Raw genomic sequence first — 22,020 nt, 5'->3', positions numbered from 1 at the left:
CTCCATAACCACATCAGGTCACCTCCCCATCACGTAACTAAGGTTTATCACTGGCAGATTTTCTTTTCCTTTTCCTTCCTCCAAGGAGGTAACAGTATTTGCACTGTGATGTTAATATGAATCAGCATAATCATTTGCATTACACTTCCTAAGAAACAAGGCTTCTTAAACAGAGTACCTGTGTCTGTAAGGACAGGCCAGCCAGTGTTAAGAGTCTCTTTCCAGTTATGAAGAATGCTAAATGTGCAGCTCCTGCAGGCTAGCATTTGCAGAATAAATGCACATCATTCTGCTAGTGTCAACAATAATCTGGTACGTGATAGTTGTGTGCAGTGCTGCAGTGAGCCCAAGCAATCCATGTTCTCCTTACTGAAAAGGAGGGGAAAAGCTTCCACACTTACAATAGTCAGCTTTCCTCACTACTTCCAGCAGTTAGCATGATTTTTTTAACTTGTTTTGTATAAAACTCCTCCTTTCCTGCCATTTTTCCTTGGACTTATTCTACACAGTGTTCTCAGATATTACAAACAGGTAACAGGTACAAGCAGGCACTTCAGGATTTTATGTGGACAGCAAATCCTCCATTCCCCTGGTTTCCCTCAGAAAACTAACTCGACAGTGTAATAAAAGTAAGTGATAGACTGTTGTTTGTCAAGAAAGACCTTCTAGGAGAGGTTAAGAAGAGGATAACCTCTGCTCTTTTAGGTTCTACTCTGAATGGTCAGATGAGCAGAAAACAGTTGCCAGTCCATGGAAGTACAAGGTCTGAAAGGGAACAGCTGAGTTCTGGAAAACTGCTGGCAGCAAAACTGGGATTATTGGTCATTTATAGGTGGGAGAGAAATAGTAGCAGGACACAGAAGTTGGTGAAATAGTTTGTTTGCATACATTTCACATGCAGGAATGATTTTTATATGAGCAAAACATCCTCAGGAGATGGCTCCTGCTTAAGACTTGAGATCTGTCCCCCCCTTTAGAGGATGTGGAGGGATGGGATTCTGGTATTAAGTCCTGGCCTGATGCTTCCAGAGCCCAAAGGCTTTGCAAGGCAAGTTCCAAGTGAGCTGGAGACTAATATATGTAAACACAGGCAGTACTGAAGCACTTTTTGGAGATGGAGAGCAGGTTAAGCTGTTTTGTAAGATACAGCTAATGAAAGACCATTGTTGCCCTGAGAAGAAAGGAAGGGAATTGTATTATTTATGTATTACAAATGTAGTCACTGAGGCATAAACAAAGCAAGTTGCACAAAACCAGACAAAGAAGGTTGCCGCAGAGTCAGCAGTTTCAACTAAGGTTTCCTGTGTCCCAAACTAGCACTTTAATCATCTTCCTTCTTTGCGAGAGAAACGAGTATCAGAGAACAGAGTGAGTCTCCGCATTTTTCTAGCCCACGACAGAACTGTGTCCATTGTTGGGACTAGCCCCCTAGGAGGAATTATTTCTATTCAATTTGTGTGTGTCACAGCCAGATAATGCACCGGGTGGTATTTCCCTCTCTTCCCCCAATCTTTCTCTTTTATGGCCACATGACTTCACCCCCTCGTGTGAGTGACAGTACCCATTAGACTAGACTCTGATGCAAAACAGCTGTGTGGAAAGAAGGGGAGGAAGGGAGTGGGGAACAGCAATTTAGAAAACAATTAAGAACATCAATTCCAATTCATTTGCTTGGCCAGGATAAGTAATTTCTAAGAGGTAACATGATCTGTAGCGGACTGAGATTAAAGGCGAACTCCATTATCTCTAGTTTACAGTCTGGAGGAATTTGTTTTAACTGGTTACCAAGGAGGCTGCATGAAAAAAAAGAAAAAAAGAAAAAAAAAGAACCTTTGCCTAAAAATGTCTAAAAAATCCTCCTGATTTATTCTTTTAAAGGGCACGCATGGATTTATTAACTCTCTGAGAGTATGGTTGCATTGCATTGCAGGAGGAACAGTTCAGGTTTTGAAAACAGAATCCCAGCCTGTGAGAGCTTAGGATACATTTTATCATAACCAACTATACCAGCTTTAAACTGCTGTTAAGATTTTGATGTAAAGATAGACTAGAAACATGAGACACGGGGTTCAGAAGCAGATTCAGCATTCCACAGAGGAGAACACAATGAACTGAGCACCAGGCAGCCCCAAGTTTTCTCCTATTGGCTTTGACACTGCCACACTCCCTGGTTGTGAAAGGTGATCCCACACACTGCTTTACCACTGCTATGAGCGAAATGGTGGTAAAGTACTCGGACACCTCTCAGAAGTGCTGTGAGGCTCCATGAGTAAATACCCCAACATCCCTTTGAATACTTAGAGTCTGAACTCTGGCATAGCATAGCAAGGGGTTGTGACCCAGCAGACACCAAATTTTCTCCTATATTCACGCTAGCTTGCGGGATGACACAAAAAAGTGAGTATGTGGTGGGAGAGCCACTGATTCTCTACCGTGGAAACTCCACACTCTAGGGCTCTCCCCTTCTACCTTCCCCAGCTCTCAGCACTTTGCCACAACCCTGTGTCTCAGTCATTGCCCCAACTCCTGCAGGCCTTGATCCCTCATCCTTGTTTTGCAAAATACAGTGCTGTCAAGAAGCCAAGATGCTCTGCAACTCCAGACCATCAAAATGCTCCTCAGAACACTGAAGTTATCACTTGGAAAGCCCTGGTACTCATCCTGGGCATTTCTCCCGGGAACCCAGAAACAGCAGCCGTTGTGTTTACAGAAACATAGAGGCCACATGTGTCTCTGGGTCTGATGTGAGGAGTTCAAGGGTGGGGTAAAAGCAGACATGGAAAAAACCATCCGTGAGCTGGCCTGAAGTTCAGAGTTGGCGTTGGATCTGCATTTCCCTGGCTGGATCCAGACTTCTACTTCTCCTGTGCAACTTTGTCTTAGGGACAAGCCACATCACTGCCATCATGAAATGGTCAGCCTGCGCTTTATACAGCTGCATCCCTGTTAGCTAGCTAAGACTCCAGGGTGATGTAATCGCCTCGGTGGAAATAGGAGCTGAAGAATGTGATGTGACGAATTTTCCCGGACCACCAAATAAATTAAAAAGTAGGCTCCCAGCCCAGAAAGGTTACCCTCCCAAATAAACATGTCCCAGCCTCCCTTCCTCACACACACTTACCTTCTTCCACACCAGGAAGCTGAGCTCCTCACAGACTCCATTACAGACCCAGAACGAACAGGTTCTTCCAGCCAGTTGGCATCTCCTGTACAGTAATTGCTTTGGTATGGGCATCTGAGAACAAGACAGAACTGTATATACTAGAAATATTCTCCTTGCATAAACTTCTCAGTAGACTTACTTTTTGTCTTGTTGCCAGGAAATATATTTGGGGCCTCTCGCTAACTTCACATTTCTTTGATTAGAGGGGCATGGGCAATTTGTTCCGATAGTTACAGGGAAAACAGTGATGAGAGGAACTGAGAAACTGTAAAGCCCTCTCTAAGAACATCAGCTCTGCAACAGTGCATGAGATCACCCTAGATCACCCTACTCCAACATCCTTCTTGTGACAGCCACACTTCCAAGGGATGGAAAGGAAGGGGAGGGAACTCATCTTGCAAACATGCTTCTCCAGAACAGGGAATGTCATGGTAGATAACCTTACAACCTGAGATCATTTATGCAACAGAATTCAGTGAGCTGCACTGCAGGGTGAAAGAGGGGCCATTCCACAACCAACAGCAACAAGCACTTGGGGGAATCAGCAAACAGTCAAAACCGGTTGGTTGGGTGGGGCAGGAATTTAAGAAAGCAAGGATATACTCAGCCAAATTGGAGTGTGGCCAGGAAACGTGAGTTAACACCTTTCCTCTGCCAAAGAACACCACTAGGTCTGTAGTGACAGTGAATGGCAGGGCCTCGGCCTCACAATCTGCTCAAAAACCTGCAAGGTGTGACATGGAGATTCTGTGCCTCTCTCGGCCCCAACTCATCTGTGTGCACAGCTCCCTGGGTACACTCACCTCCCTCCTGAGGCTCAGTAACAGCTTATTAAATACCTCATTCTCTTAAGAGGCAAGGTGATCCAGAGAGTGCAAAGGACTTTATTTTTTGTCCTGGAGAAACCAGCTTCCTTTGGAGTCTCACTCATTAAGACAGCAGCCGATATAATCCAAGCTCCTTTGATGGAAGGGGTAAGTGGGGAGATTGCCAAAGGGAGGATTAGCTGATGGATATCTTGAGCTGCAAGGGTGTCTCATATGGATTTGTGCAGGATTTTCACCTCAGCTGTCCTGGCTGGAACTCCTGTCCTACCATACCAAGACACTCTCCTTGCAGGCCCTGCTCTGTCTCTAGTAGCACTGAGGCCCTGGAAGAGGGCTGGTTGCTAGCTGTCATTCTCAGCTTGCTCGTGAAAGAAAGGTACATGGCATGCCAAAGGAAAACTAGCCCCAGCCTGTGAAAAACTTACCTGTTGTACTCATAGGTAAGTGGCAGCTTTGTCCAGAGACAGGATTGATTCAGGTGGGATTCCCAGCTTGGCTTCTCAGTGATATGATGCTCCAGGCCATTGTTTTCCCTTCTGTAGTAGGGATTACCATAGGCTACTCTCTGCACTGCACCCTTTGAGACCTATGAATAAAAGTGCTGTAAGTTGCTTTGTGCTTTTAGGTCTAACCTTAAGTAAAGACATTTAGAAGGCACAGTTCCAACACATACTCCTAGACTATGTGATAGGCAGCAAGTTTATTGCCATTCCCCAGTCAAAAGGAGTAGCACAATCCCTGTTTTTCCTCTGTCTGTGACTGCCTCCTCCTTATTCATCACCTTTGTCTTAATCTTTCATTTCTGCCACTGTGTTTCTATGGATACATTAGGCTGTTTGTGTGCACTCATTGTTATGGGACAGAAAAGGACACAATCTGCAAAGGCATGTTAGACCCACTTTTACATTCTCTAGTTATGTGAGAATTTTCATTTTGAAAGAACTTTCCAACCTTCACAGTGCAGTTAAGCCTTAAAGGGTGTTAACTACAATCACAAGATTATTATTTCCTAAAATGTCATTATCCGAAAGCCATTCTCACAATGGGGTGTTAGAGGATGAAAATACTCCAGCCCGTCAAGTCTCCTGCTTTCTATGTCAAACATTCTGCTCCTTTCCCGCCACCACCTTTGTACCTCACACATGCCCAGCATGAGGCCGCAGCTTCTTTCTGGCTACTGATCTCAAGTGCTAGATGCTGCTCTGTCCGCTTTTGTCTGACAAGCAAGGCACAAAGCTGGAGGGGAGTGAAGCACGCTATGCCGCTCGCTGTGTGCTGCCAGCTGCCCTAGCACTTCTTTATCACACAGGATTACAAACTCATCCATGGGTGGGTGTCCACTCTTCTGTCATAGGACCCAGTGGAGCAGGGTATAAGACTTGTAATGTTATTGTTAAGAGGTTCCCTTGGGTTGTTCTTAGCAGAAATTTGAGATGCTTGTTTTCCAACCGAGGATCAGTTACAAAAATAACACCAAGCAGAAAGGGTTTTTTGAAAGCCAGGACTCTGTCTACCATGTTAATTTCAGGGAAAGTTATTTGGGAGGAGGGAGGAAGTAGTTAAATCCTTGTTTACCATGCTGGAAACCTAAATCCCCTCAATTTACACAAGTAAGGGAGAATATGGCTCAGTGGTATGAGCATGTGGCTGTGACTGAGGAGAGCAGAGTTCTGTTCCGTGCTCTAATGCGTACAACTCTCTAAGGCCCTTCTTCCCTCAAGGTGAAATCCAACTCATTTAGCATTAGGTATGTGGTCCCAGATGAAGACATCATCACTAATTAGCACAGATAGACAGGATATTCCTAATGTCAGATTTATCCCCTAGCATCGGATGGACTGAAAAGTCTTGCAGAGGTACTGGCCTTGCTTCCCTGATTATTAGGCAGTTGTAATAACCAGTTGGACTAAACAGCTGAAGTAAAATAACATGAATGTAACTCTGCTTTCTGGGGTTCTCATACATGCAATAAAGCTAACTAGTCCTTCCCCACCTGACGGTGGGGTGGAAAAGATCAATGTACTAATTATTATAGCATGCTCTGATGTTGAGATCCTGGACGCCATAAAAGCCTGACTGTAAGTAGATCTGTCTATGTGAGAAGGCAGTGACGGAAAGTAGTCCACTGGTTCCTTTCTGTTTCGGGACGTGTACCTGTCCTACCTGTTGCATGGCTGGTATGGATCACCGCAATGATGTGCTCAGCCATCTTTTGTGAGGTGGTGTTTCTCTCCTTGCAGTCTGTTGGGGGAGACAGGACAAAGCTGCCCATTCTGAAAAAGCCCAGAAAAAGAGATCATTAGTTACTGATCTCAGCTATGTTAGGGCAAAGGCAGGGTTTGCTCTGCCCCTTGAAATCAGAATTACTGCATGCTGCAAACTGAAGATGCTATCAGACATCAGTTTGGGGATCTGCAAGATCTAGGAGAACTGAAAGACAGAGACTGAATCCTACCTGAGCAGTGAAATGACTTAGTGTAGGGTGAGAAAGTACCCCCTTGCTCTGGGTCCCTCTGCCTTGGCATCTAGACAGCTACAGATGATACATAGACTAATCATAGGCAGGAAGGAAGTCAGATAGCAGAGTGGCTCTGCAGACACTCTCTGAACAGGAGCCTCTTTGATGGCCTACATTTTGCCTTCAGTAGTGGTCAGGTCTGCCTCTCTCACCAAATCAAGGCAGCCCAAATATGGCTCCTCTGGGAACATTAATGTTTTACTGAATCACTTAGTTTCTCTTGATGACTGCTGCTTCAGAGTCTCAGCTGCTGGATCCCAGTGGGGACTTCCTTGATGGGGGTTTATTGACTTCTTGTTATCCTTGAAGTTACTGCAGTGGTGGGAGTCACAGGTAACTCCTGGAATCTGTTTATTTTATAGATTGGATTTTTAAGAGTTTGCCAACGGTACCCTGATTTTAGGAGAAGCCACTTGTTTATTTAGCAATGCACACATGTACTGATCCATAAATAAAACTAGTGTGTTATTTAATAAGACCCAACAGAGGGTCAGCCTGGCTTATTGGTAAACCAATCAATCCAGAGTGCAAAAAGCACCCCTCAGGAAAATCATCATGTCTACTTGGGTGAGGTACAAGCCAAACATCCATCTAATTTTGTACTCCGCTGAGTTTTCAGGAGTATCCATGCCCGTACCTTCTGAAAGGAAAATGCCATGGTATGGTCCAAGATGGAGTAATTTCTGACAACATTCACTTTGGTCCTCAGTAGAAGCTGTAAGATTCTACTGAGTTGTAAGAGTTTTACAGCTGGGGCTGCAGATCCAAGTTTCACATCTGTGGGAGAAGGAACAGTCTTGAATGTACTGAAGACTGGTCTCACAGTGGGGTCCATGAATTCATATACACTCAAGCTGAAATTCATCTCACGTCCCTTAAACACCCAAGAATGACACATATGAACCTAAGACAGTCCTGTAGGCTCCTTCTACAGTTGAGTATATGGCATAACCATTGCAGGAGGGAAGCAGCTTTCTGGTAGGAGCTTATCTCTCCCCAGTGACAATCATGTGAAGTCATGACAATTACCTTAACCTCAGACAAGCGTCTCTTAGATGTCCAAATTCGGTGAGGAGCATCTCATGCCTGGTGTGCTCTGTGATTACATGCAGCCATTGAGAAGGGAGCCACAAGGTCATTAGGTCATCCTAGCTGATCCTATGTACTGCATTACAAAATCCTCACATGACTGAGAGGCTTAAGATACAAACAACATAATTCAAAAAGGCTAGGGCAGATCTGAGTGGGTTTACAAGTGAGACATGCCAGGTGTCACCCAAGGGATCCTGCCATGAAGTACTGGGATGGAGCCAGGTTGAGCAGATGGCATCCAATGCTGATCCAGCAACAGTTGCCTTGGCAAATGATGCTAGACCACTTCTTTGTGTGGCTGGGGATCCACATTACATAGTGGCTCCTGTTCCACTGCAGCGGATGCCTTGTGAAAAGCCGGAAAGCCACACATACTCCAAGGACCACAGGTCACCTTGGCTAATACAAAATGTGTATATACCACATGTAGGCATATACATCTGTAAAATGGTTAACTGTGTGTGTACACACACAGAGAAATCTTCCAAACAAAGATTTCAAAGCTACATCTGTGATTTTTTCTTTCTGGAGTTGATGATGCTGTTTGTTATTCTGTAATTGGAGGAGTGTGGGAGGATTTCCACGCTCAAGTACTGGCCCAGCAGCAGTGGAAGAAGGAACTGAAGCTGCTCATAGCAGCATCAGGCTGCACGTGCACATAGAAGGCGGCTCAGAAAGTGTTGTGTACCGCTTTGTAGAGGGTCGACAGCACTTATGACACGTGTGCCACTGTTTGGGAATCTCTGCTGCAGATCTGGAAAAGACAGTCTCTGAATCAGGATTTTACATTTTTGGGACATTGTCAGCGTTTAGGGAGAGGGGAACAATCAGGCATAATGCACCTACAAATCAGTTCAAGTCACTGCAAAGAGGTACAGTTGAACGGAGCTGTCAGAAGGACTTTGCTATTGCTTGGATCTTTAATACATCTATCCAGAATGCGATGAATGCATGGGCCTGCCATGAATGTCTCCTGCATGGGCCAGTTTTTCTCCACGGACTGCAAAGAGAGTCTAGACATTTATCTTAGATGAGACATCTATATTTAGGTGTCTCAAATCAAGTGAGACTATTTGTACTTAAGATGCCTACACCTCCCTGAGATGTTTTCGAAGACATTCTGATGCTAAACTTTAATTGAATTGGCCAAACGCTTTAGAAATCCTTCTAGACACCTACCTCCAGTGATAGGTACTTAAACGCTTTCAAATCTGGTCTCCTAGATAATTCTGAAAATGTAGTCTTGTGTGAAGCTGAGGTTCCTACAAGCCAAATCTTCAGAGACTTACAGGCATTCAAAGACACCAATAGGTATCCTCTAAGCCATGGTGCACTTATAGGACTTCTGCATCTTCAAATGCCTCTAAAAACCTTAGTCTCAGGAGCCTGAAAATACCACAACAGGTTGAAATGCCTGCAAATTCAACACTTTTGAAAGAAAGATACAGGGAAGAGAGACTTTCCACCAATTTTCTGACTTTATTTTTGCTGCAGGCATACACCAGTTTGTTCTTCCAATGCTCTGAAAGGAACAGAAGCTTTTTATGTTCATGAGCACAATGTTCAGCCTGAGTCTTCTCTTTGCAAGACATATCAGGTTGGCCTAATAAGCAGGCTAACCACAACCATGCTGTTTCAATCTGCTCCAAGCACAACCAGAATAAGTTTATGTCTGCCTGCAAAAATACTCTGTAGTTCCTGTAGTGGCCTGATTTGTGCAGGTGTTAAATACTCACAGCTACCACTTAGGTAAAGCTGTAATGTGGCCCAGATCACCCTTCTGCGCCTCAGTTTCCTTATCCCAAGCACAATGATAATGCATGCTTCAAGGTCTAGGGGTGTATAGTGTCATACAAATATTGTTATTTATGGTGATGAGAACGTGAGCTTTGTTTTGTACAAAGGTCTGGGAGTGCCTACTTGACATCAATCGAAACAGACAGGTACTAACCTGTATGTTTGAAATACAGCGTGTTGTTATTGCTCTCAGATAAACAGAATTACCTCCTCTTAAAATCAAAGGCAATCTGTTTTACTTCAGTGAGATGTGCTGATGTCCATGGAGAACAAATCATTTTTGGCAAGTGGAGGAGGGATTTTCTTGGCAAGTTGGAAGAAGCATCAAAGGAAGAGAAGAGGGATGGGATGCAACACAACTGGTTTTAATCACACATAACAGTCAAGTTCCTCTGGACAGGCCTACTGTCTGATATGCCATTGTAAACACTCTGGGGAACCTGGATTAAGAGAATGGAAAAAACAAGTGAATGGCATAAAGGTACTCAGGGCACTCTGTGGAATAACTGGCAAAGCTTGTGTCAGCTGGCATTATGCAGTGATATATTGCTCCCATTAATGTAGTGCCCCAGTATTGTGACTTTGATTTTTAATGGGTATTTGGTTATCCAAGTCCATGCCTTTTTCTAGTTTTGACAGCTCCTCAGGTCACACAGCACTTCTGTTAGACATTAACAATGAAGATGCTGAATTGGTTATAACAAGGATGCACTTTCATTCCCACTGTACAACCACCAGGGAGAGGGGAGGCTCTCTTATTTCAAGTTGGTTCAGCTCTGAGGTGGTCTGAATTGCTCTGGATGTGCCAGTGTCTTCTTTTTGCCTGTCAAAAGAGCCTAGGGTGGCTGCTCCCTAGACCAGGCACACTGCAAGCTGCCTGAATCGATGGGATACATCTGGAGAAAAAGAGCCTGGGCAAATACTTCTTGACAGGACTGTTCCTCTTGAAATGGCTGTTTCCTCTGGAAGTTGCTGACTTGTTTCACTAAATCTGGGGGCAGGGAATGTACTGATTTTATTAGTGTATTATGTAGGGTACTAATGTTTCACTTTGACTATTACAGTACTACATAATGTATTATATTATCATCTCACATAACATGTCAGTTTAGACTAGATTATATAAACATCCAAACAAGAAAGTCAAACTAAAAATATTTGATATGATCATTTCAGTATTTCTGAAACAAAATATTTTAGAACATCCACTCAGTGGTATGTTTCAAAATGATGGCTCTCTCTTCCAATTAGGAATGAAAGGACATTTGTAATGTTTGAGTTGCCTTTGGAACATGAACAGCTTGATCTTTGATGGTTGCTGGAGCTGCACAGTTGGGATTGCTGTTCAGACTGCTGTAATAATTGCTTCCTTACATTTTCTTTGGGTTGCAGTAGCACTTGGGGGCTACTGTCAGGGCTTGAGGATCTTTTGCAAGGAACCTCACATTCATATAATAAAGATAATACTTGGCCTTCAGTCACACAGAATAGAAGCACTGGACCTGATATAGGGAAACCAAGCATCACCAAGAGTTTTGGTGGTGACATGGCAGAAGTGGGCTTTACTGCACTTTGGCTAAGCGTTTACCTGAGTAGGGGTCACCTGGGAGAAACATCTGATTCAAGGACTATTTGGGTATTTCACTAAGTACCCGTTGATGGTGAATGAGGGCTTGAGCTTGAAGGACCCTGAATGTTCCGTGAACCTTGCCTCAGCCAGGGTCTTGATCTTGGATTAAATTTCTGGTAATGTCAAGATCGGGAACAAGTCTTAAATGAGTAAGACACAGATGAAATATAAACTCCCACCGCAATCTGATGAGCTAAAGACTTCTTTAAATGCATGGTTTAAATAACCTTAAAGTTGAGGCAGAGAAACTGATTTGATTATCCAGTCTTTGAATACCAAAGAGCAACAGATACATAGATGATTTTTGAGCAAGATCTTCTGTTTGAAACTTGTGATTCATTGTTATTATTATATACTATGGTAAAGTCCAGAGTGCCCTGAATTTTTCAGCCAAGAATGGCCCTTACCTAAATTCATGAACATTTAAGGGTGGCGTACACTAACTGAGTGGGAGTTCTTGAATTAAAATATACCTTGGAAAGGAGGAAACCAAAACATTATTCAGTCTGCAGCAACCTCATGCATTTAAGCCCCTGGAGGGCTTGTGTTTCTTTATTATTGAGGTTCATTATGTCATCAGAAAAGCTTTAATATTTTACTGTGGAAGCAATATAGCCATGAAACATTAATTTCCAGGAATGTGGGAACCATGAAATATGGGGTTTTCTAATAAATTAAGATTTTTACTTGTCTCTGTTCTCACATAGTTAAGGGAATCAAGTTTCATTATATGTTTATGTATATGTATTCTGGACATTCAAACAGGAAAGATGTACAAAATATGGGGAGAACATTTTTACCTTGAAAAATGTATTTCACTGAAAACTATACCAGTCATTTATATTCTGCCTTTCATCCTAAACCCAACTATCATTCTACATCCATTTTGGAACTGCATCTCTCATTACGGAACTGCACCTGCTCTGGTGCGTAAATGAACAGCCGATACATTCTACCCTGTGAGATGTGGCAGCTGTTTGGACTTGTATAAAATTGTTTACTTCCCTATTTCCACAATGCTGTTCTCTCACCATTGTAGTGATCAATACCGTTCAGATATGCCTGGCACATACATGATTGTTCTAGGATCTCCAGCAGTTCCCAAGTATTCTGCACCATGGCAGACGTCTCTGGCTGGAAGAAAAAATGGTGAAGGACAAATTAATTTGTAATCATGTAAAGGCCTTTAAAATATTCTCCTGTTATTGCTGACCAGTGTTACTAACTATAGGACTGATGACTCTTTCCTGTAAAACAAATGACTGGGTTTCCTGCAGATACCTGCACATACTCGCACGCAAAGACCACACCACCTTTTAGCAGCCTTGGCAGAATGAAAGCATTGTAGAAGCTTAAAGACAATTTGAAGCACCTAGTTCTGGGGAGTTCCAGAATGTATGTGTTCACCTAGGGTTTTTAACAGTGTTATGTACTAAATTTACGTCCATTACCAGCTGATTAGAATGGAAGAATTAGCCAAAACATTCCAGCAGCATCTGTGTCATGGGAACTATAGGTTAATAGGTTAAATGACATGCCAGAGTATTCACCAAATCACGAGTGTTGTTTTCCTTATTGCTACAATTAGCGATGGCACATTAGGAGAACAATTACTTGATAAGATTTGATGGCAGGAAGCCCTCTGCCATAAATTGGAAATTCTCAACATACGCAACCATATTGCTAGAGAAGATGGCTTATGCAGTTAAAACCAAAACTGGAGATTTGTCATCAAAGAATGGCAAAGTATACTAAAATCCAGCTGAGAGGTTCCCTGATCTTGTTATTTTCAGGCTTCTATATGAGTTAATCTAACACAGATGACAATATTTGACACAGACAATTGTGCCTAAAGTCACATGGAGGGTGTTTTATAGAATTCCCTTCCATCAGAAGATGGAGGTTTGTCATAATGCAACTCTTTAAAAAGTCTGATGTGTTGCCAGAATTGCATTTCAGGGGAATAAAACATGGTAAAAATTCTGAAAGAATCAGAACAGTTCATTCTAATATTATCATTAATTTCTAAAATTTGGAACAAGTCATATTTAACTTGCTTTTTACTGCATGGGGTAATACTTTAAGTGCAAATTATTTTAAAAGTCGAATTCAAAAGAAACATTTGATTTTGTCTGAATGAGAAATTTTAATCAACTCGGAGAAGTCTGTGGTTGTGTGGTTTTCCTTCATAAAGAATTTCAAAATTCTCCCTTCTTGTCCTCATTCAGAATGAAGCAGAATTTCAAATTCTGAATTTTTTTGCAAAATGAGCTTCTGTCCTCTCACAGCACTTTCTGTGCCTATATGAAGAGGACAAGAAGCAAAATGTGTAATTTCTGTGAGCCTTAAGGAGAGGGTATGTGTGTTAGTATTTTCAAATCCAGGCTTATGCAGCTGCTGTTTGAATATAAATCATACATGCTTTTGGGTTACACTAACACCCTCTGCAGTTTAGTAGAGTTGTTAATTAATACAATACTGTATTAGTTCTTCTTACAGTCTTACTATTAACACCCCATGAAATCCCATTAGCTCTGCATATGGTGCCAGACTTGTTCTGAATGTGGGAAAGAAAGAAATTTACAGTGGTATGAATAATAAAGAGAAGCTTTCAAGTGGTTTCCACTGTGAACATTTTGAAAAAATATTTTCCAGAATGTAATTTGTGGGGCAATCTTTTAACAAAATTTCAATGCAAACATGCATATATTTGTCATCTAAGTATTGCCCTTGAGTGCGAAAACCCTTACACACCACTATTGTTCTATGGCAGAAACATCAGGAAGACAAAGCAGGTCCTAAAAATGGAAAATTAACCAGGTTGTCTTATTGTCCAAACTGACAGAATGCAAAAAAAAAAAAAAAAAAAGAAAACCAAAACCAACCAGACTTCACAGCTGATGCCAACAAATGGATAAAACTTTCCTTACATTTTTGGTTTAAATATTTTAAAGTACAGATAGTGATGACAGAATTTGGGTTAGGTTTTCCAGAAGTTATTTCAACTTCCTGCTTCAGTGATCTGACAGATCCTTTTTAAATTCCAAGAAGATTTAAGTGCCATAGTGAAAACTAGGCTTATTTGTTAACACCTCATACAGAACACTCCAAAAATGTCTTAACCACTACAGAAACTTCAGACCTAATTACTTTCTATTAATTAGTTTAGTTTTGTCCAGTATTGACTCCTTAATGAAAGAGAGATCTGACAAGGAGCTGTTAGAAAGCCTTTTAAAAATTGAGAGAATGATGAAGCAGGCAGGATTTAGAAGCAGACTATTCCCTGGAGAAGCCGAGTTAATTGTAGTTCTCCCCTGATCCTTTAGGAGTTGCTGCCCTAGAGTTGTAGTAGTAGCAGTGCATGGTTAGGAGGGTTCTAGCAGATGCTTCTCTCCTTCCCAGTCCTGCAGTTCATCCATAGTCCAGTCTCTGCAGTCTCAGTGTACAATCAGGAATGGCCAGGGCGTTTCTGCATGGCCAACATCCAGACAGGGACACACTGCTCAGGGAATCCCTCCTGCCTCTCCTCTCGTAGGATGGTGAGTCCACTCATTTCAATAAGGCTGTGGAGGATGTTCAGGTCTCGAATCACACTACTGTCCAGACAATCCAGGATACAGCCCTCCCTGGCTACATTGTCCTTGAGAATGATAACACCATTATCCTTCAAGCCATTCTGGCACCGGATGAGAAACTCCAGGAGGTCTTTATCTGTCAGATATCCTACAGATGAAGAGATGGAAAAGAGATCACTATTAACCATTCACACAGACTCACCCTGTACACATCAGAATGGTGCCTTGATCTGAGTCTCCATACCCTATTTATTGCAGGAGTTCTAGTCCTGCCAGATTTGATTATGAAATCTTGGGCAAATCAACAAGATCAACAGTTACAAACTCAAATCAATATTTAGGATCCATATTAGCAGTAGCAACAGATGTGGACACAAGTCAATGGGAATAGTGGAGAAAATACTGGGTGCTGAAGGGTTCTTTAATCTGGTGGTTAAAGTCATAATAAGAATCAGTGGCAGAAAGCTGGAGCCAAACAAATTCATATTGGAAGTAAGTGACAACTGTTTAACAGTGTAAGTAATTACCCATTGGAACTACCAACAGAAGTGGTGTTTACCACCTCTTGAAGTCCTCAAATCAAGCATGATTGAATTTCTCAAGATATGTTTTAATTGAATACAAACTACTGGCTCAGTACAAGGGTAAAGGAATTAATATAACAGCTTGTGATACAGAGTAGGTCAAACTAGATAATCTCAGCCTCTTCTGTATTTTAATCCTACAAATCTCTGCAATTTTGTGTAACTTTATGTATCCATCAAAGGAGTTCTGGATCAAAGATCCAGTGAGGAATGCAAGACGTTCCAAACTGCCAAATAAACTCTTTATATTACCCAATACTGTTGCGATTTCTGCATATACCATATACATTTAAAAATAGTACTTTTTTCAATATGCTATTGACAGTGTGTTTTTTATCCTTCCTTCTCAAAGATTAATACTTCAGTTACATTGAGATCAGTAGTGCAGGGCTCAGAGAAGAGCAAAATGATAACTCTCAAATGTGAAACATAAAAAAATTAGCAAGGACAGGTGGTCAGAAACGGAATGAAAAACTTGAAAAAAATAATCGCTTGTATTTTCTAGTCAAAATATTTAGTTTTCTTGATGGAAGATTTAAACTTTTATAAATGGAAGTTGTCATTTCAAAACCACATTTTGACAGAGCATGTCAGGTTTCTTTAACCACCCCCCCAAAAAAAAAAGAAAAAAGCCCCAAAGCCTAAACCTGAATACCTTTCAAGTTGAAAGAAAATGGTAATTTCTACATGAAATGTAAACTTGCATTTTTATTTTTTCATAAAATAACAGCGTGGGCTCATATACTTATGTATACATAAGACAAATCAAGATTGCATCAGCAAGATTCACTGAAGCTTTTGAACACCTAATCTGGAACATAATGTTCCCTTAACTTAGCTTTTAGCCTGGTTTCCTAAGAAAATGAGATCTACACGGTGTTGCTCTCTACCAGACAGTCCTGCTCTCGCTCCACCAAAAAGCATTGAGCTTGTTGGCATATATCAACCAAATTCAAGATAAGGGTAGAAGTTTGATTAATGCATAAGACCACTACATATGTCTTTGAAATTGATGGAAGGAGGAGATTCAGATCAGCGTCTATGCTAAAGAAAAGGCATATGCTCCCTTTGTTAGCAGCCACATAACTGATTGCCACAGCCTTAGAGTCTTAGCTCATTCAGTCTCATGTTGACTCAGCTTTGCCCAAAAGATGAGGCAAGAGCTACATTTACTGCAATGACTGGTTATTCAAGAAAAGCAAAAAATACAAAGGAAAATGATACTGTTCTGAAGGAATTCGCTTGTACAGCTATAAAGACCTGTTCTAAGAAGCACAGTTTCATTACTTTTTAAGGCTATCTGTAAAGGACAAATATGTGTTCCTGAATAAAACCATCTCTTGTGCTATTCTCTCAACCTTTATTTTTGCCTAGCAAGAAACTATCTCCAGGGTTTTGTAGAGAAGGTGTTGTTCAGGCCTCCTCTTGTGCTCTAGAATAATGACTTCTGCCAGCTGAAACTGCACCATGGACACTTAGGTTCACAGATTAGGAGACCTCCTTTCTGGAGGGACAGTTAGGCACTGCAGCAGGTTTTCTAGAAAAAATTTAAAACTTTTTTTTTGTGAGGAACACAGCCCACATGATCTGATTGCCAGACTCTTAATGCTGGAGGGCATTCATTGGGGTGGCTGCAGGAGAAGCAGATACTTCCTATATGAGGGGGCACTCTGGGACATAGCTAAGTGAACCTGTATGATAAGCATCAGTGCACATATAAGACTTGATAAGGTTTATGGGTATTGGTGATTTCACTATGGCTTTTTTCAGATTGTTTCCTGAAATACTCCCAAGTCTGGATGATCATCAGATTCAGAAATCCCTGCTCACAGGTGAGGCCAAACCTGTGTATCTCTCTGCAGTGCTGGCAACTAAGAAGGAGGATTCCTGCTAAAGAAAACTCATACATAAGGCCTACTCTTCAGCTGCACCTTAGCATGCAGACTACTCTCCAAGAACATGTACCTCCCTTCAGTAAGTGACCTGAAAAAACCCAACTTGATTTGTACCCATTGTGCATGTGGCTGGGGAGAACTCTCAGAAGTCTCTTGTGAGATTTTGGGAAGCAGTCCTAAGGATTTGAGAACCTCCTTTTACAGCTGCACCATTATTTTAACATAAACTTTAGCCCAGGCTGTATAGTTCTCAGATGCTGGGCTGGATAAATCATGCTCAACTAACCTGAAACCCACTGAATCCAGATGACATCATATCTTTGTGGGGCTGGAGTGAATTCCTGGAGGCTTTTGCAATAATACATCTCTACTCTGTCCTCCTTGTCCTGCAGATAGTTTGGGACCTCAGCCAGGAAATTCTCCATCATATCCACCAGTTCCACGCTCTTGAAAACTGGTAGCAGGACATGCTTGCTGATACGACCTATCCCAGAGCCGCAGTCCAGGGCACGGTTGGTGCCAGCTTTCCCCACCCCCTGTGGGATACAAGAAGATAATTTGAAATCTGAAAAATACCACCTGAAGATCATAGCAACTGTGTTACCCACTAGGGCCTTTAGTCTACCAAGCTGTGTCTTGTCTTCTTATCTGTGCAGGGCTGTTGCAAGACTGATAAGGACCTAGGACAGTATCAATACAGCTTTGGGTACTTATGCATGAGGTGAGCTGGGCTGCTATGTTGCCAGGCTGCTGTTGATGGGACTTCCTCATTGCGGCCCTGCATTTATTGCTGTACAATAAGTTTTTGCTTGGTGTAAGAAGAGACATAATCTTTTACAAGCTCTTAGCTTTCTCAGAAGATCCACTGGTCTTTGTAAAGTCCTTGCAACTTCATCTGTCAAATATTCATACCTCACAGCCAGCTATGTGGCTAGATAAGCCTCATTCTGAGCCCTGTAAAGGCCTAACAAAAAAGTAAGCATATGCCAAATACCGCATGCAAGAAGTAACTTCTGCGGCACAGAACCTCCAAGGAGGCCATGGACATCTCTGCAGATACACGGCACCCTTGGGATCAGAGTTCAGTTTTCAAAACAAGCCGTGTTTGAACGAAGATCGTGGAGTTGTAGGTAACTTACGACAGCTCAAAAAATTTGGACTGGAGGATATACAGAATTTCTTTTTTAGGCATAGAAACAAGAAAGATGATTAAGTAGATTTTGCTTAACTGTCCTTCTTTTCTCCATAAATATCATCAATGGACAGAGATCAGACATGAAAAAATGTGGCACAAAGGCTACGTCTATGAGAAACTAATGAGTCACTGTAAAAGGAGCTTTATAGTGAAAGCTGTATTTCACGCCAAAAGCTTCCATTCTAGCTATAAAAAGGCTCTTAAGAGCTTGCTGCTGTTCTGTAAAACAGAAATTTTAAGTCTGTACATGCCCTGGCTGTGGAACTGGAGCTCCCCTGGCCAAAGTTATCTGTTAAACAAAGATATTAAAAGCAAATGTAAACACCTTTTCCCTGTTTCCCTGTAACTGAGTGTTGAGGTGAAAGGTATAGGCCAAAGTCCCTGCTGCAACTTCACTGCTCTTCAGGGAGATAAGCCCAGGAAGAGTCTTGCTCTTCCTGCTTATTGGGAGACCCCCTTTGTAATGACCAAGCATAAATCACGTAACTCAACACTTTTTTGGCCTTGCTTCAGTAGGTAATTCAGTAGATTATTAAGGTCAAAGGACAGTACCGTCCATGACATGACTATGAATAGCCCGGCTGAGCATCTGGTTACATAGAGTAACTGTAGAAAGAGCACAAGGACCTCAAAGGCTCCCACCAGTCTCCAGGGATGCTGGTCCCAATTTGTATACCTAGGAAGATTAATCTCCCGATGTGAGCAAGAGTCCACAAGCCTTCAACCCTATTGGACTCTGGAGACTACCTGTCTGTAGTTAGCCAGAAAATGATAGCCATTCTTCATTCACAGGCTGCACTTAGAAGCATGTGGCTTTTACTGAAGACCAGACTAAGCTCTAACAAGGAGTCCATGAAAGGAGAAGGAGCTGCGTCTTGGATCTTTACAAGGTGGATTTCCATGTTGTTTGCTGGCAGATACATACAGGCCTACACTGATGTGATTAAGTAAAAATCTTTGAGAAAGTTGGTGAGAAAACTGGGATGATTTACCAAAACAACTAAGAGAACTTGACAAAAAGCCATGTAACTTAACTTCTTTGACATTTGTGTTTCAGAGAACCTATAGTCACAGTACCTCATTCAAAACAGGGAATTCATCTCCCATGATGCGTCATGGCAAGGACCTCTGATGACACATCTCCATTTGCCATTGAGAAGAAGAAAAGGTAACAATCATGGGAGATGAAGCTTGATCCCACACTTCGCTGAAAAGGTGCAAGAGCATCAGGCAGTCAGCTGAGAAGCCCTGTGAAGCCCCACGGCTCCATCTGTAATGAAAATGTTGACATAATTCCATGTTCAGCTAATATATTTTCAGTTTGGAAGTGCTCAGAGCTTTGACAGGGCATTAACATTTTCTTTGGAAGGCAATAATTTTCCCAAAAGCCTAATTGAGTTGAAAATCAGACTCCATATTTTAAAAAATACTGTAAGTGAAAATTTTAAGCCAGAACAGTCTTCAGAATTTAAGATTGAGTGCTCCTCTGACTACCTGCTTCCCATTACTCAGAATCACTATCATTTAGGACACATACATACCCAAAAATTCTTCTGTAAAGCTAAATAGGGCACTCACAAATTTCCTTAGGGATAAAGAGCTGTGGAACATGTTCCTGACGCTACTTCAGGTCTTGGAAGGGCAGGAAGGCAGCGTAGGTATGTAGGATGGAAAGAAAATCAGAGTTCAAGAAATAGATGAAAATCACAGTGGTTTTTTCTCTAAATTAAAAAAAAAATCAGGTTTTCAACAACATCTTTTCCATCCCCCTGATCAAACAGGAGAAAAATCACTTTCGAGAAGCTTTTCATTCAGCAATTAATTCACCAGGCAGGTGAACTGAGGGCAAGAAAGGGAGAAAGGGTTTAGGGCAGAAAGGGAGCTATAAAGTTAATATAGTCTCCATCTGTATTATTTCACACACCTAGAGCTCACAACTGTTCCTGAGTTAATGGTTTCTTTATTTTATTTCCTTTTTTACACATTACCTCTGGATTAGGCACTTCAAAACACAGTGTCTATGTGGACATCAAGACTTTAACTGGCATTAATACATTGCCATAAATGTGCAGTGCTATAGCACTACCAGTAACCCTTCAAGTATGACTGTACCTAGGACAGCCTATAGCTTGTCTGTACAGCACTGTTGGCTCAAGTAATGTTGCTCTTGGTTTGAGTTCTGCCCACACACACATAAAACCTCTTAACTTGAGCACAGTGGCACTTTTAACTCAGTTTGACTTGCCTGGGAAGGTGACAGGCTAAAATATAAGTGAAGTCCTTAGTCCCTTCTGTAATTCCTTCCATGTGCCCAGGCAAGATAAATTCTCCAATAGTAAAGAAATCTGTAGCTCAGCTTACAGTGGTGCTAAGAATCGTGCTAAGAATCATGCTAAGAAATGCCACACGTGAAGGTATGCAACATCAGTCATGTAAGGGAAATGTCATTGTGTGGCATTTCCACACCAGCCAAACTAACTCAGGAGGGGTAATTTGAGTGGAACTGGGCAAATGTTTTTTAAGGAGCACTGGTTTTGCCAGAAAATAAAGTTTTTGAAGAATAAAACCCCCTGTGAAATTGATATTTCAAAGCTAGAGAATAGTTATAGCCAAAAAACATGGGAAAGAATGTTGAAAATGTCAGGATACTACTTCTTCACGAATTTCAAGGGAAAAAAAAAAACTTGTCAACCTTACATTTCTAAACAGCATTTTTCATTTTGGAACTGATTTGTACCTTGAAAACAAAGGAAAAAGTTTTTCAGAGGATAAAACAACTAAAAAAATTAAGTTAAATATGTTAAGTTGATCTGAAACCAATTTTCCTGTTTTCTGATTTTGTTAAACTTCTCTTTAAAAAAGGAAGTATAGTTTATATTAGGGTGAAGCTTTTTTCTACCTTGATCACCTTATTGGACAAAAAAAGTATTCATAGACCCATAAACTTGGGAAGACATAACTCAAAATTAGCTTTACAATAAAGTCACTACTACAGAAAGCCAGTAAATATCTCTATCTGGTTAGGTAGGATTCAAATTGCAGTAGTAAGAAAGGGAAATAAACAATAAGTAACATAACCAATTGTCTGTATCTCAACAGAGGACAGGTTTTAACAAATTAAATCAGGACTAAGCAAAATGTACAGAGTCCTTTCTGTTCCTTTTTTTTTTTCTTGTTTGATCTTGGCCATTCAGAGTATCCTTTCTACCCCTGGCTAATCATAGGAGTAGGAACTCTGCTCTGGAGTATTCTGTATCTGTCATCACACCTGATGCATTGGGTATGATTTCTCTTTGGCATGTGAAACTCTGCTATGGAGTGTACTTCTTTCCTTTTTGGGTCTTGGAGATGAGAAAGCGTAATAGTGTGATATAAATGTGCCATTCAGGAAACTGGATCTATATGATGTCTAGGAAGTGTGAAATCTTTCCTTGAGTACACACTTATGCACCACTTGAATTCCACAAATGTCCTTAAAACAAGACTTAAGTAAAATTTAAGGAATATGCCTTGAGCTGGCTCTAGGCTTATAAATTGCATTTCATTTTTTCTGAAAATGCCATTTTACTGTCAGGTTCAGCTGCCTTGCTGATCTTCCTTTGTATTTTCTTATTTTGCCTTTGTAGAAAGCCTGATATGGTGAGACTTTGAAATGTTGTGAAGCCTTTTTGCATTAGCATTAATACAAATGACTGTTAATAAAAAAAGTGTAGCTGTTCACTTGTGTTTTGCTGGCTTGCTGCC

General features: G+C 41.4%; 1 protein-coding gene across 9 annotated transcripts in view; it reads right to left on the bottom strand.

Moving 5' to 3' along the window:
- Positions 1-9,746: 9,746 nt before the first annotated feature.
- Positions 9,747-22,020, bottom strand: part of NTMT2 (N-terminal Xaa-Pro-Lys N-methyltransferase 2) — a 39,217-nt gene continuing 26,943 nt past the window's right edge. For 3 of the 9 annotated variants that reach the window (XM_064454592.1, XM_064454591.1, XM_009505511.2), the window contains 2 exons: positions 17,368-17,617; positions 13,644-14,750 (listed from right to left, as the gene is read on the bottom strand). In XM_064454592.1, the coding sequence (XP_064310662.1) occupies positions 14,476-14,750; positions 17,368-17,617 (525 nt within the window). In that variant the 3' untranslated portion in view covers positions 13,644-14,475. Of the gene's footprint in view, positions 12,162-13,643; positions 14,751-17,367; positions 17,618-19,353; positions 19,547-19,854; positions 19,998-22,020 lie in introns of those variants that run through there. The other 6 variants (XM_064454595.1, XM_064454594.1, XR_010373402.1 and 3 more) reach the window with 5 other exon arrangements.

The sequence above is a fragment of the Phalacrocorax carbo genome, chromosome 6 (assembly GCF_963921805.1).
Source record: "Phalacrocorax carbo chromosome 6, bPhaCar2.1, whole genome shotgun sequence".
Lineage (NCBI taxonomy): Eukaryota > Metazoa > Chordata > Aves > Suliformes > Phalacrocoracidae > Phalacrocorax > Phalacrocorax carbo.
This window is presented reverse-complemented; position numbering and strand designations above follow the sequence as displayed.